The sequence below is a fragment of the Furipterus horrens genome, unplaced genomic scaffold, assembly GCF_987537825.1.
Source record: "Furipterus horrens unplaced genomic scaffold, mFurHor1.1.pri manual_scaffold_10, whole genome shotgun sequence".
Taxonomy (NCBI): domain Eukaryota; kingdom Metazoa; phylum Chordata; class Mammalia; order Chiroptera; family Furipteridae; genus Furipterus; species Furipterus horrens.
The window spans coordinates 68,384,898-68,397,595 of NW_028327180.1; the positions used below are offsets into that span (position 1 = coordinate 68,384,898).

Below are 12,698 nucleotides of genomic sequence, written 5' to 3' on the forward strand. Positions count from 1 at the left end.
TCACCAGTCTTCATCTGTTACTGGAATTTCATAGATGGCTTTTAAACAAAGTGTCAAACAAGTGCATAAGACTTCACCACCAGATGAGAATAACATGGAATCTCTTCTAAGCTAAACAGCCCCCCCCCCAATTATATCAAAGAATATTTCTGTTCTGTCCTCCTAGAGATATGCTGTCTCTTTCTGGAGAAGGGGACAATGCTATTTTTCACCTGCCAGAAGCATCTATTCTTAATGGAACTCTAATGGCAATTCCAAACCTCAGCTAAGGACTTGTTTTCCCATTTATTTGAACTTCAAGTACTTTCTAAATTGTGTGATCCAAAACATTGTATGTATATAATTAACTCACAGATCCCTCTGGGCTCATGAAGCTAAACTCATGGAGCTTAACTGAGCAAGACATTTGCTGATGTTTCCTCCCACAGTGACACCCACTGAAATGAGTCCCTTCTACAAGAGGGAACCGGGGAAATGTCTTTTCCAAATAGGCTTTCTAGTGAGTTGGGTTGCTTTATAAGTGTTTCTTTTTGTTTGTTTGTTTCATAACAATAATGATCTAATTTTATTTCAAACACAGAATTTGTAATTTGGGGAAACACGGGGGTGGAGGGAGTAGGGAATTCGGTATTTTCCTCCTGGTTGAAGTAAGAAGACAGGCCTCTCTTTTGTATTCACTGGATCTTTGAAATCCCCTCAGGGTGGCAGCGGCTCTCTGTGGGCAAAGGGCTACCTGCCTGTTGAGAGAAGTGGAAGCCAGCCCTGCAGTGTCCTGTCTTCACGGGCAAAACCCACAGGAAGGCCTACAGCACTTGGTCCAAAACAAAGTGCAAAGGGCTAGGAGTGGACCTGTTCAGACTGACCGTGTTGACTAAATTCATACATAACTCGCCCTCTGAATGCCTCTGCCTGTGTAGTCATAAACGCCTACAGTTAGATGTGTATGCCTCTGTTTGAAGTAGGAACTCGGTTGTGATGCCAGAAAAGTTCTGGTCCCTGTTGCCCCTTCTATTCCTAGCACAGAGGGCTTAAGCGAGGCGCGGAGTAGCTCTTGTCCCATTCTGTGCTCTCTTTTGGGGGCTTGGAACCCCAGGCCTTATCCTTTAACTCCACTAAAGGATTGCATGCATCACCAAAGGGTGAGCAAAAGGGACCAGGATGTCCACTTCCTGCCTACCTAAGCAAACCCACTTCCCTTTGCTGTCCTGAAGCGCAGGTGTCCGGAAAAAGGCCGCACGCTAAGGGCTGTGGGTGCCAGAGTAAACCCGCCCTCGGCTGCGTGGCACGGGAAGAGGGAGGCTGGGAGAGTGCGTCTCCGCTTTTTCACCTGAGCCTGCACGCCAGCGGCTGGCCGCCCAGGTGCCGGTTCGCGGCTGCATGCGCCCCACTGCAGCAGAGAGCAGCCGCGGCCGGAGAAGAGTCCTGGGGCTGTGACGCGGTTGGGAGGAGCCTCGCCGTTAATGCACCAGCCGCCTCCAGCCTCCTGCTGCAGCAGCAGGAGCAGCCGCAGCAGCTGCGAGTGCGCGCATGTGGGCGTGAGGGTGAGTGCGCTGGCGCCCGCCGCAGCGCCCTGCCCAGCTCCCCGTCGGCTTCCTAGCCCCCGCCGGCCAGAGCCGCCCTCCCGTGGGACCAGCACCCTCCCCCGGGCCGGGCCAGCCTGAATCCTGCCCCTGCCATCTCGCCACTGCAGCTCGGGTCCGGAAAGGCACCATTTTGTCGCGGCTGCGTGCTCTCCCAAGGGGAGGAGGGATCTTTTTTTTGTATTTCGGAGCGGATGCCAACGAGGGGAACCTGTTGGGCATCTCCCCAGCCCGGCCTGTGAGCGCCTCCGGGGCGGCGGGCGGGACCAGACCCCTCGAGGCACGACGCATCTTGGCAGCGGAGGCAGGCGCAGCATCCTCGCTGGGAACTGGAGCTGGAGTGAGCGCACCGCGGGAGGAGCCGCCGCAGCCTCGGAGATCCCGAGTGGAGGAGGTGACAGCTCCATTGCCGGGTTTTTATTTTTTTTCTCTCCGCCTCCCCGTCTCCTCCTCAGGCTCGGACCATGGTGCAGTCCCACTGGCTCCCCTGCCCCCCTCTCCTGTGAGACTGGCTGCGGGGAGGGATCATGGATACTTGTCTGCCGGCTTCTGGTTCCCACGCAAGTAAGCCTGCTGTCAATGGAGGAGGACATTGATACCCGCAAAATCAACAACAGTTTCCTGCGCGACCACAGCTATGCGACCGAAGGTAACGCCAGCCCCGCCGCATTCCGCCGCTGGGGCCGGGCGCAAGTTGCAGATCGCTGTGCTTCGCGGGCTGCTGGGCGCGTAGTGGCGGAGACTCCTCCCGGGCTGGGGCGGGGATCGGCTCTCAGGGGCGGCCGCCGGTGCGCCCCACATCCATCGGGCTGCACGAGGCGAGCCCGGCGTTCAGCAGCAGGTGGACCCGGCGCCCACGGGAGTTAAAACGGCCCTCGGGGATTAGGCTTTTCGGGGTGGGGCTCCGGACTGGAAAAATGACCCCCAGAAGGCAGATGACCCCTCCCCCAAGATGTTCGCAGGGGGATCTTGCGGGGAGAGAAGAAGGAAAGGGCCCAGTAGGACAGTGGGTCCTCCCCTCCCTGAGCGGAATGGTGCCTCTCTCAGCGGCTATAGGGAGGGCATGGTTTCATTTCCTGCCGGTTCATCTCTCTGGCCCGGTTACCTGTTCAGACCATCAAACCCCCAAAAGGCGCTTTGCCGAAGGGCGAGCCCCTGTCCCCTTGTAAATGCATTAGCGAGAATTGAAAAGGTGGTGGGGAAAACGGTGTTCCCGGCGGTGAGCGAAGGAGCCAGACACGTGGGGCGAGCAATGCGATCAGTGGAGTCTTTAAAAATCACCATTATGAATTCTGCAGCAGTAGTTTCTGCTGAATCAACAGCCAGCGGAAAGCAAGAGGGTTCAGGAGGCTGAGCGTTGCCAGGAGGTGAAATTGTCGTCTCTCTCTGTTCCCCAGCTTGTTCTGGTATCAGCCTGAGTGCGGTACAGGCAGGCAGGCAGGCAGGCAGGGAAGTCAGCAGGTGGAACCCATTCCGCCTTTTGTGTGTCAATAGAATGGAGGCATTATTTTTAAATACCAAAACTTTTGTATTTTTGCTTTCATTTTGTACCTGTAGACCTTTATCCTTAACCACTCATATGAAGTGTTGCATTATCACATGGTCATATCCACGTGAGAAAATGTGGGGGGAAATGCTTTAGGAACATGTAGCAAGGTATGTTAATTTAAGACTATTATTCTTGAATGCTAAAAATTCTATATTATTTTAAAAATCAAGATTACTAGAGAAACATTATGGGGAAGTAAAAAGAAATAAAAAGACATAACTTGGGGCTGAACCTGACATCTTCTATAAATATTCCTGGAAGTTTTAGGTAAAAAGACTGCCTGGCACTATTGAAAATGTATTCTCTATCATCATTATTGCAGAGCAGCAAGCCTAATATGTCCATGGTATTGGACAGATTGAGCAGAGCTCTATGAGCTCTGGCCTCCAGGAGCTTAGAGATGGCTTTTAAGATGTTCCACCCGTCCCTGCCTCATCCCAAGCACCAAACTTGCTGATTCTCTTTATTTGCATGATAGCCATGTGGATGTAAGATGTTCTTCCTCAGTCTTAGTGCTTTGTCACTACTCAGGTACTGGGTAGAATATGACTAGCTCTCTGTCTGAGCATGGTATTCAAGAAAGAAGGTGGCTTTGGGTCTAGTGGCTTTTGGGGGGGGCGATACATCTTCTGTTCATGAGAACAAAGAAAGAGGGGGCTCCCTTCGTATTTTCTTGTATATTGCCTTACGCTGCTAAGTGCAGGCAGAGGAAACTTACTGAGGTGATAAGATGGGCAAATTGGGGCTGTGTGTACAGAGATGTCATCAATGGAATAAATAAATGAGTTTAAAATGGCATTCCTTGTTGCTTTCAGGGCCCTAGATACTACCTAATCTTTGTTCCTATTTTATGGCATTTTTGAAAACTGATTCTGGATGAAATATCTAGATTTACATAATCAAAAGTGAGGCAAAGAGCTTTCTAAAATCTTTCTAAATCAATCCCCCAGACACTTCTCTGCCTCTGTCTCTTAGACAATGTAAAAAGCAGGATTTGGGTAGAGTCAGAAGTTGCCTGTGGTCCCAATCTGTTCATTTTAGGGCACATTCCTGCAGTCATTCTGGCCAGAGAGGTAAGTCCCTTTTCTCTTGATGAAAACCTTACAACTACTGGTGCAGCTTGAAAGAGCACCAGATCAAAATATTCTTTGTTAAAATCTACTTTATTGGGGGCTTGCTCCCAAAGTTCTCTTCTCCTTTGTTAACGTAAACCCACTTTCTGAGGAATTAGCTTCTAGGTCCTCTGTAGACTTTCCTTTTCCTTTTGTCTCCTTTAATAATTTCTGCATTTTGCCTACCTTCCCAGATAAGTCAGATTTTTTCCCCCTCCAAGATCTTCTTCCCATTTATCCCTGAATTTTTCTTCCCTGTGCTCAGATCATTCCACTGCAGTATTCTATTTAAAGCTGGAAGGATTTTGCTGTGTAGTTAGTGTGAAGGACTCTAAGCTCAATTTGCATCGTAAGTGGTAGCTGCTGGCAAGTTTATTCAGCTAAGAGCAATGCAAATGCTAAAGGACACTTTTACCCAAGATCACAAGGTTCTCTCTGTGCCCCCCTCCCGCCCCTGCCTCAGATCTCAACACATAATGTGTATATGCTAAAGGCATTTCTATGACTCTTTTATTCTGGAAATTAAAGTTACCACCCTCCCCTACCTTTTAAAAATTACCAGCTTTGAATATCTTGTAAGTTCCAAGCACTGTGCTGAGCTTTTTATAGTAGCATTTTAACATATCCAAAGGCTGGTAGGTGGGTGTTGCTATTCCCATTTTCAAATAATGAAACTGAGCAACAGAGGTCCAGAGATGTTACTGATTTATCAAGGTCACACAAACAATCGAGGCAAGAGCTTGTCTTCAAACTCAAGACTGTCTGAAGACCTGCCACAGTCACTTCTGCTAGGAAATTCTGCACTGCCTCGTTTTTCCTTAACCATGAGCTACTGTTATGGGGATGATCACAATGGTTTTTATCTTGGTATATAACTGTATTCCCATCTGGGATCAAATTCTTTGCAGGGATCATTTGAAAGTGTGTGTTTAGGGGGGGGGATATATATGAGGAAAATTACAGTTGGGGTTGGAATAACCATACACACAAAAGTGGTTTTATTGTTTTCTTTTTCCAATATGGAACTCTTGAGTTTTCTAACCAATGGCTTCTCTCTCAAATCTTTCACATCTACGTGTGGATTTCTTTCTGTTTTTAGATTTGTTAAAACCATCTGAAATCCCCTCTCCATTAGAGTAATCTGAAAGTTTTCTAGATTAATCTTCCTACTCACAAATGAGGCCTCAGAGAGAATAATCTATATAGGTAGAGTTACAGGAATGGCAACCGAGTTAGAAAAAGAAGTCAGAGAACATGTTTTATTCTTTAATTTAATCTTTATTGTATTTTTTCATTACCATTTAGTCCCTTTACACCCCCCTCCCCTCAGCAATCCCCACACTGTTGCCCATTAATCTCTTTTCCTTTTTGCTCAATCTCTCCACCCTATACCTCCCCACCCCCAGCTGTCATGCTTCTCTCCATCTATGAGTCTGTCCCCATTTTTTTGTTAGTTCAGTTTATTCATTAGATTCCACATATGAGTGAAATCATATGGTATTTGTCTTTCTGTGACTGGCTTCTTTTACTTAGCATAAAATTTTCCAGTTCTACCCACACTGTCACAAAGGGTAAAATTTTCTTCTTTTTTATGGCAGAGTAATATTCCATTGTGTAAACGTCCCATAGTTGTTTTATCCACTCATCTACTGGTGGATACTTGGGCTGCTTCCATAACTTGGTGATAGTAAATAATGCTGTAATGAACATAGGGGTGCTTATGTTCTTTGGAAGTAGTGTTTTGGGTTCTTTGGATATATTCCCAGAAGTGGGATCACTGAGTTGAAAGGCGAATCCATTTTTTATTTTTTGAGGTATCTCCACGCTGCTTTCCACAGTGGTTGCACCAATCTGCATTCCCGCCAACAGTGTAAAACCGTTCTCCTTTCTCCACATCCTTACCAGCATTTGTTGTTTGTTGACTTACTGATGATAGTCATTCTGACAGGTGTGAGATGATATCTTATTGTGGTTTTAATTTGCATTTCTCTGAGGATTAGTGACAGTGAGCATCTTTTCATATGTCTATTGGCCATTTGTATGTCCTCTTTGGGAAAGTGTCTATTCAGGTCCTATGCCCATTTTTTAATTGGGTTGTTTGTTTTCTTGGTGTTGAGTTTTGTAGGTCTTTTATACATTTTGGATATTTAACCCCTTATCTATCAGTGAATATGTTCTCTTATTTTGTGTGTTGTCGTTTTATCGTGTTGATGATTTCCTTTGCTGTGCAAAAACTTTTTAGTTTGATGTAGTCCCTTTTTAAAATTGTTCTCTTTTGTTTCCCTTGCCTGGAAAGATACATCCAACAAAATATTGCTATGAGTAATGTCTGAGATTTTGCTGCCTGTGTTTTCTTCTAGAATTTTTATGGGTTCAGATCTAACATTTAAGTCTTTGATCTATTTTGAATTTATTCTTGTGTATGGTGTAAGAAGGTGGTCTAGCTTCATTTTTCTGCACATATCTGTGCAATTTTTCCAACACTATTTATTAAATAAACTATCTTTAGCCCATTGTATGTGCTTGCTTCCTTTGTTGAACATTAATTGACTATAAAGGTGTGGGTTTGATTCTGGGCTCTCTATTCTGTTCCATTGATTTATATGTCTTTTTATGTCAATACCATGCTGTTTTGATTACTATGGCCTTATAGTATAGTTTGATGTTAGGTAGTGTGATTCCTCCAACTTTGTTCTTGTTACTCAGGATCAGGATCACTATTGCTATGGGGGGCCTTTTGTGGTTCCATTTTTGAAATATTTGTTCTAGTTATGTGAAATACATCATTGGAATCTTGATAGGAATTGCATTGAATCTATAGATTGCTTTTGGTAGTATGTACATTTTTTTTGATGTTAAGACACTGAAGAAATTGAAGAAGATACAAATAAATGGAAGCACATACTGTGTTCATGGACAGAGAATGCATTTTAAAATAACTACTTTGTTCTCAGTTTCCTTAGCTGTAAGATGGTAATAACAATAGAACCTATGCCACAGGAAAAAAATATTTAATATAGGAAAAGTACTGAAGATACTGCCTAATATTAAGCCAGACCTCAATAAATGACCTGAGTACATTGTAGCTGTAGTTATTACTTAAGCTGCATTTTCATAACAAGCACTGTTGTTCGTTGAATTGTGTTGATTTGGGTTTATCTTAAAGGGAAGGACTAGTGGAGGTAGGGGAGAGGTCACATTAAAACCCACCACAGCACCTTCTTGACTCAGCCACTAGCCATGGTTCTTGTCATTTATTAATTTGCCTTAAGGTACCTGCTGGTTATATTCTGGTAGCAATTAAGTACTATGTTCTTTCAGAGGACTTAGAAACCCGTATTGTTTGTATGTATTAAAGGAAGAACAAATTTACCTATTCCATGTAGCTCTGTTCAGTCATTGATTCATTCTGCTTTTAAGCCCTCAAATGAATGTTAATTGACTTTCTGCAGAGGTATTACAGCATGTTCCAGTATAGACATGGTCCCTGGGCTCATGGTGCCTTTAGTCTAGCAGAAGAGGTAGATATGAAATAATATTGCAAGTAGATATATAGTTACCAATTGTGGTAAGTGATATTCAAGAAAAGCACACGATGCCTTGAGGTCAGATATAAGGCAGGAAGGCAGATCTTATTTATTTATTTATTTGTTTGTTTATTTATTTATTTAATATTTCTGTAATGTGTGCTTTTAGGTTATTTATTTAAGTTTATTTTATTGATTATGCTGTTACAGTAATCCCAATTTTTTTCTCTTTGCTCCCCTCCACCCAGTACACCCCTTCCCACTAGCAACCCCACCCCCTTTAGTTCATGTTCATGGGTTGTTCATATAAGTTCTTTGGCTTCACCCTTTCTTATATTATTCTTAACTTGCCCCTGTCTATTTTGTACCAGCCAATTATGCTTCTTAGTCTCTGCACCATTTTCCCATTTCTCCCACTGCCCCCTCCCAGCTGTTAACCCTCCAAATGATCCCCATACCTATGATTCTGTTCCTATTCTGGTTTGCTTAGGTGGATTTTGTTTCTATTTTTTAGATTCAGTTGTTGATAGTTGTGAGTTTGTTGTCATTTTAATGTTCATAATTATGATCTTTTTCTTAAGTAAATCCCTTTGACATTTCATATAATAATAGCTTGGTGATGATGAACTTTTTAGCTTTACCTTGTCTTGGAAGCACTTCATCTGCCCTTCCATTCTAAATGATAGCTTTGCTGGATAGAGTAGTCTTAGTTGTGGGTCCTTGCTTTTCATCACATTTAATACTTCTTGCCAGTCCCTTCTTGCCTACAAAGTTTCTTTTGAGAAATCAGCTGATAGTCTTATAAGCACCCCTTTGTAGGTAACTCTCTGCTTTTCTCTTGCTGCTTTTAAGATTCTCTCTTTATCTTGAACCTTTGACACTTTAATTATGATGTGCCTTGGTGTGGTCTTTTTTGGGTCTAGCTTGTTAAGGACGCTCTGTGCTTCCTGGACTTGTATGTCTGTTTCCTTCACCAAATTTGGGGAGTCTTCCTTCATTATTTTTTCACATAAGCTTTCAATTTCTTGCTTTTCCTCTTCTCCTTCTGGCACTCCTATGATTTGGATGTTGGCACATTTAGTTGTCCGAGAGGTTCCTAAGCCTCTCCTCATTTTTTTCAATTCTTGTTTCCTCATTCTGTACTGGTTGACTTTTTTTTTTTTCTTCCTTATGTTCCAAATCATTGATTTGAACCCTGGCTTCCTTCCCTTCACCATTCATTTTGTGTGGATTTTCTTTTGTCTCATTTAGCATAGCCTTCACTTTTTCCCTTATGAATTTTCCATACTCAAACATATCTGTCAAGCCTGTGAGCATCTTTATCATCAGTGTTTTGAACTCTGCATCTGTTAGGTTGTCTATCTCCTTATCGCTTCATTCTCCCACTGGAACCTTGATCTGTTCCCTCTTTTGGGCCATACTTCTCTGTCTTCTCATCTTGACAGGCTCCTGTGTTTGTGTGTGTGTTTAATAACTGATTTTATTGTGGCATAATTACATAAAGTAAAATACACAAATTTTATATATATAATTTTATGCACTTTGACATATATATACAACATCTGAATAAAGACACATGACATTGCCATAACTCCAGAAACAGTGTCCCTTTGTAGTCAGTACACCTCTGCCGCACTACCCCAAAAGTAAACACTAGTCTTTCTGTGTTTGTTTGCCTCTGTGTCTTAGGTAGAGCTGTCACACCTGTTATATTGGAAGGGGTGGAGCCTTAGGTATTCATCAGTACAGGCCAACCAGTTTCACCATGTGTGGCGCTATGTGTAGGGGAGGGGTCTGAGAGGGAACAATGCTGCTTAGCACTCGCCCAATTTCCAGGCACTTCTCCCACTTCCATTTTTCTCAGCACTTGCCCCTTTTCTAGACACTTCTGCCACTTCCATATGGGACTGGCGCCCTTCTAGCTGTTGCCCTGGCTATCATTCTCAGAGTTGCTGGGTCTGTGGATGTTCTAGGACCATGAGGGCCCTTTATACAAGCAGACTCTACTGAGAGACCAGCAGTTTCTTCCTCTGCCTCAACCCCACTGGTTTTACACAGTCAGAAACAATGAGGCTCTATTTTCACCAGCACTGGGACCATGAGCTGTGCAGTCTGGTCTGGTGCTGGGAACTGGGAACGCTCCCCAGGTGTCCCTCCCTCACAAATTTTTTAAATATGTGACTGCGCTTTCTGCCGACCTGCCGCTGCTGCCACCACACCACATCCTCTCCACCCCAGCTCCGCCCCTCCTACCTGTTTGGATGAGTATTTCTTCTTTATTTCTTTGTTTGTTGGACTTCCATGCAGCTTGATTTTCTGAAACTCCTGGTTGTCTCTAGTTTTAAGGTAGTTGTATTCCTTCTTAGTTTTGGAGGAAGACGCAGCATGTCTGTCTAGGCCTCCATCTTGGCTGGATGTCTCAGATCTAATTTAGATTGGGGGTTCAGAAAAAGTTTAAGCTGAGAACTAAAGGATGAGTCAAAAATTAGCAAGAGCTGAAAGTCTTTCAGGTAGAAGGGACAATCAGTACAAAGTCCAGAGATTTTAAATAGACAGATTCAAGGAATGGAAAGATGCCTATGGCTGGCAGGTAGGAACCAAGAGGAAGTGTTATGAAAATGTGACTGGACCTTGCAATTTGCACCAAAACCAAGAAAGATTAAGACTAGAATAGAGAGATGGATAAATGGGTAGATATATGATAAAGCAAGTAGAAAATGGTAAAGTCTATGTGGTCAGTCAGTGGAAAGTCACAGTAATTTTTTTCAACTTGGCTTTTTTGGGAAAATTTACAATAAAATGTTAGAAAAAGAGACTGAAGATCTATTTAGGGACCTGATCATATTGAGCCTTGTTGAACATAAGGAGTTTGGGCTTTATCCAAAGATGGATCAAAAGCCATTAAAAGATTTTGATCAGGGAGGAATATGATAAGGTTTGTTCTTTCAAAGCTCATTCTGGCTGCTCTGCATGGTGGGGTCATAGGGCTGGGCAGCAAGTGAACAGCAGTGAAAGCAAGGAGACATTAGGAAGTCATGGCTGTACTCAAGGGTTGTGGCAGCAGAGAGATGGGGAGAATTAGATATGTTAGAGTAACATTGTGGAAGGTGAATGGATAGGGCTTACTCGATATGACAGATTGGGTAGGAATCTATCATATAGTGTCAAGAATGACTCCCAGGATTTTGCCATAAGAATGGATGCATAATGGGACATTTCACCAAAAAATGGAAAAAGACTTTGGAAGTTGATTAGTTTGAGGGGCACATGAGACATCTAGTCTCACAGTGAGACTCTCAGGTGAGTAGTTAGATAGCTGTCTGAAGCTCAGAAGAAAGATCTGGACTAGATATATAATTGGGGACATCATGCATATTAAAGATATTTAAAACCGTTAATAGATGAGATGACTGGGAGAACAGCACCCATGGCAGAATTTGAGTCAATGAATGAAAAATTACAAGGAAATTGATCTTGGCTTGATATGAAGAAATTGTTACAAAATGTATCTTCAATGGAATGCCTTGTTAAGCATAATTAACCATGCACTGAAAGTATTCAAAATAACTCTATGTGGCTATTTCTCAGCAATGTGATGGATTATGAAGAGTCCCGTCTTGGGTAGGCTGAGTTTAGAGGGTCTCTAAACTTGAGCTCTGTGTGATCTGTGAAATGTTATAGCTTCTTGGGGGTTACAAGAATAAAAAAGAGGAAGTAAAATTCTCTCCCCCACTGCCCCAACACACACACATTCAAGAAAGAGAGAAGCTATGATGAATAATACTGGGAAAGTATGTGAAAATGGCTTTTGAAATGGGGATTCATTAGAAAAATAAATGGAGGTAGTATGATGATGGAGAGCTGCCTTGTAGTTTCTGAAGTTGCTTTATGTATTTGTATGCAAATGCCAGGTCCGAATAGTATTTCCAATGCATATGGATGAGTGTTTGAGTTCTCTGGTGTTCTCAGAAAAATATGAAATGGGAGGTGGGCAGAAGCTGCTGAATGCTATTGTAAATGACCTTTCTGGGGACGGGAAATGTTCTGCTACTAAACGTAATAACCAGAGTGCATTGAAAATCACTAGCAAGTATTCATTATTAGCATCCAGGTCCCCAGGGGCAATCCCAAGCCCTTTATGAGGGCTGGTCAGAAACTTACCAGTGAACCTGGGATGAATAATATTAGGCCAGTCCTGTCAAAATATTGGTAATGCTCTCTGAAAAGAGCACAGCTGTAGACTGACATTCCTAGACTCTGGCATTTGCATTTACGAGGAAATGAAGGGTCCAATTTACACACTTCGCTTAGGGTAAAGAACAAAGGTTTCTTGAGTACTGTCTGTATCCCAGGCATTTTCCTAAATGTTTCTCATGAGTTTACTCATTTCATCATCTCCCACAGGCCTGAGAGAATGGTTTCATTAGTCCCATTTTTTCAGAATAAGAGATTTTGAGGCTTGGAGGGACAAAGAAACCTATGTTAAGGGGCCATACTTGTAAGTGGCAGAACCAGATTGTAAGCCAGGACTGCCTGGACTTCAGACATGTGCCCTTTGCCCATCCCTGCTGCCTCTTGTTGGATTTGGTGGAGAGGGGGGGGTCAGGTTGTGTCCTGTCCCCTGCACCCAGCCTCATCTCTTCCCAGTACCACAGTGCACATGTCTGCACTCCCCGCTTGTCCATGGGGAGGGAGCTGAATTCCCCCACCCAGCACCTGAATCCACAGTTGACTTACACCCATAGATTTATTCTACTCTATAAGAAAAGAAGGGAAATATTTATGGACTCGAACAATCAAAATGTGAAAATTAGCTGGGTTTTTATAGCCTTCTCCATGTCCCTCACATCCAGTGCAGTCCCCAGGCTGAGCTGAGGTGGTCCCACTGGGCAATGTAGGCACCCATTCTGATGAGTTGATCACAACAGAT

The 12,698-nt window shown here is 43.5% G+C and overlaps 1 protein-coding gene across 4 annotated transcripts in view; it reads left to right on the forward strand.

Moving 5' to 3' along the window:
• PPP2R2B (protein phosphatase 2 regulatory subunit Bbeta) overlaps positions 1 to 12,698 on the forward strand; it is a 431,926-nt gene that overhangs the window by 169,520 nt on the left and 249,708 nt on the right. The window contains exon 2 of one of the 4 annotated variants that reach the window (XM_090288064.1): positions 2,036 to 2,229. The exons of 2 other annotated variants lie outside the window; for them this stretch is intronic. In XM_090288064.1, coding sequence (XP_090144190.1) covers positions 2,036 to 2,229 — 194 coding nt within the window. Of the gene's footprint in view, positions 1 to 1,662; positions 2,230 to 12,698 lie in introns of those variants that run through there. One more of the 4 variants, XM_090288067.1, reaches the window with a different exon arrangement.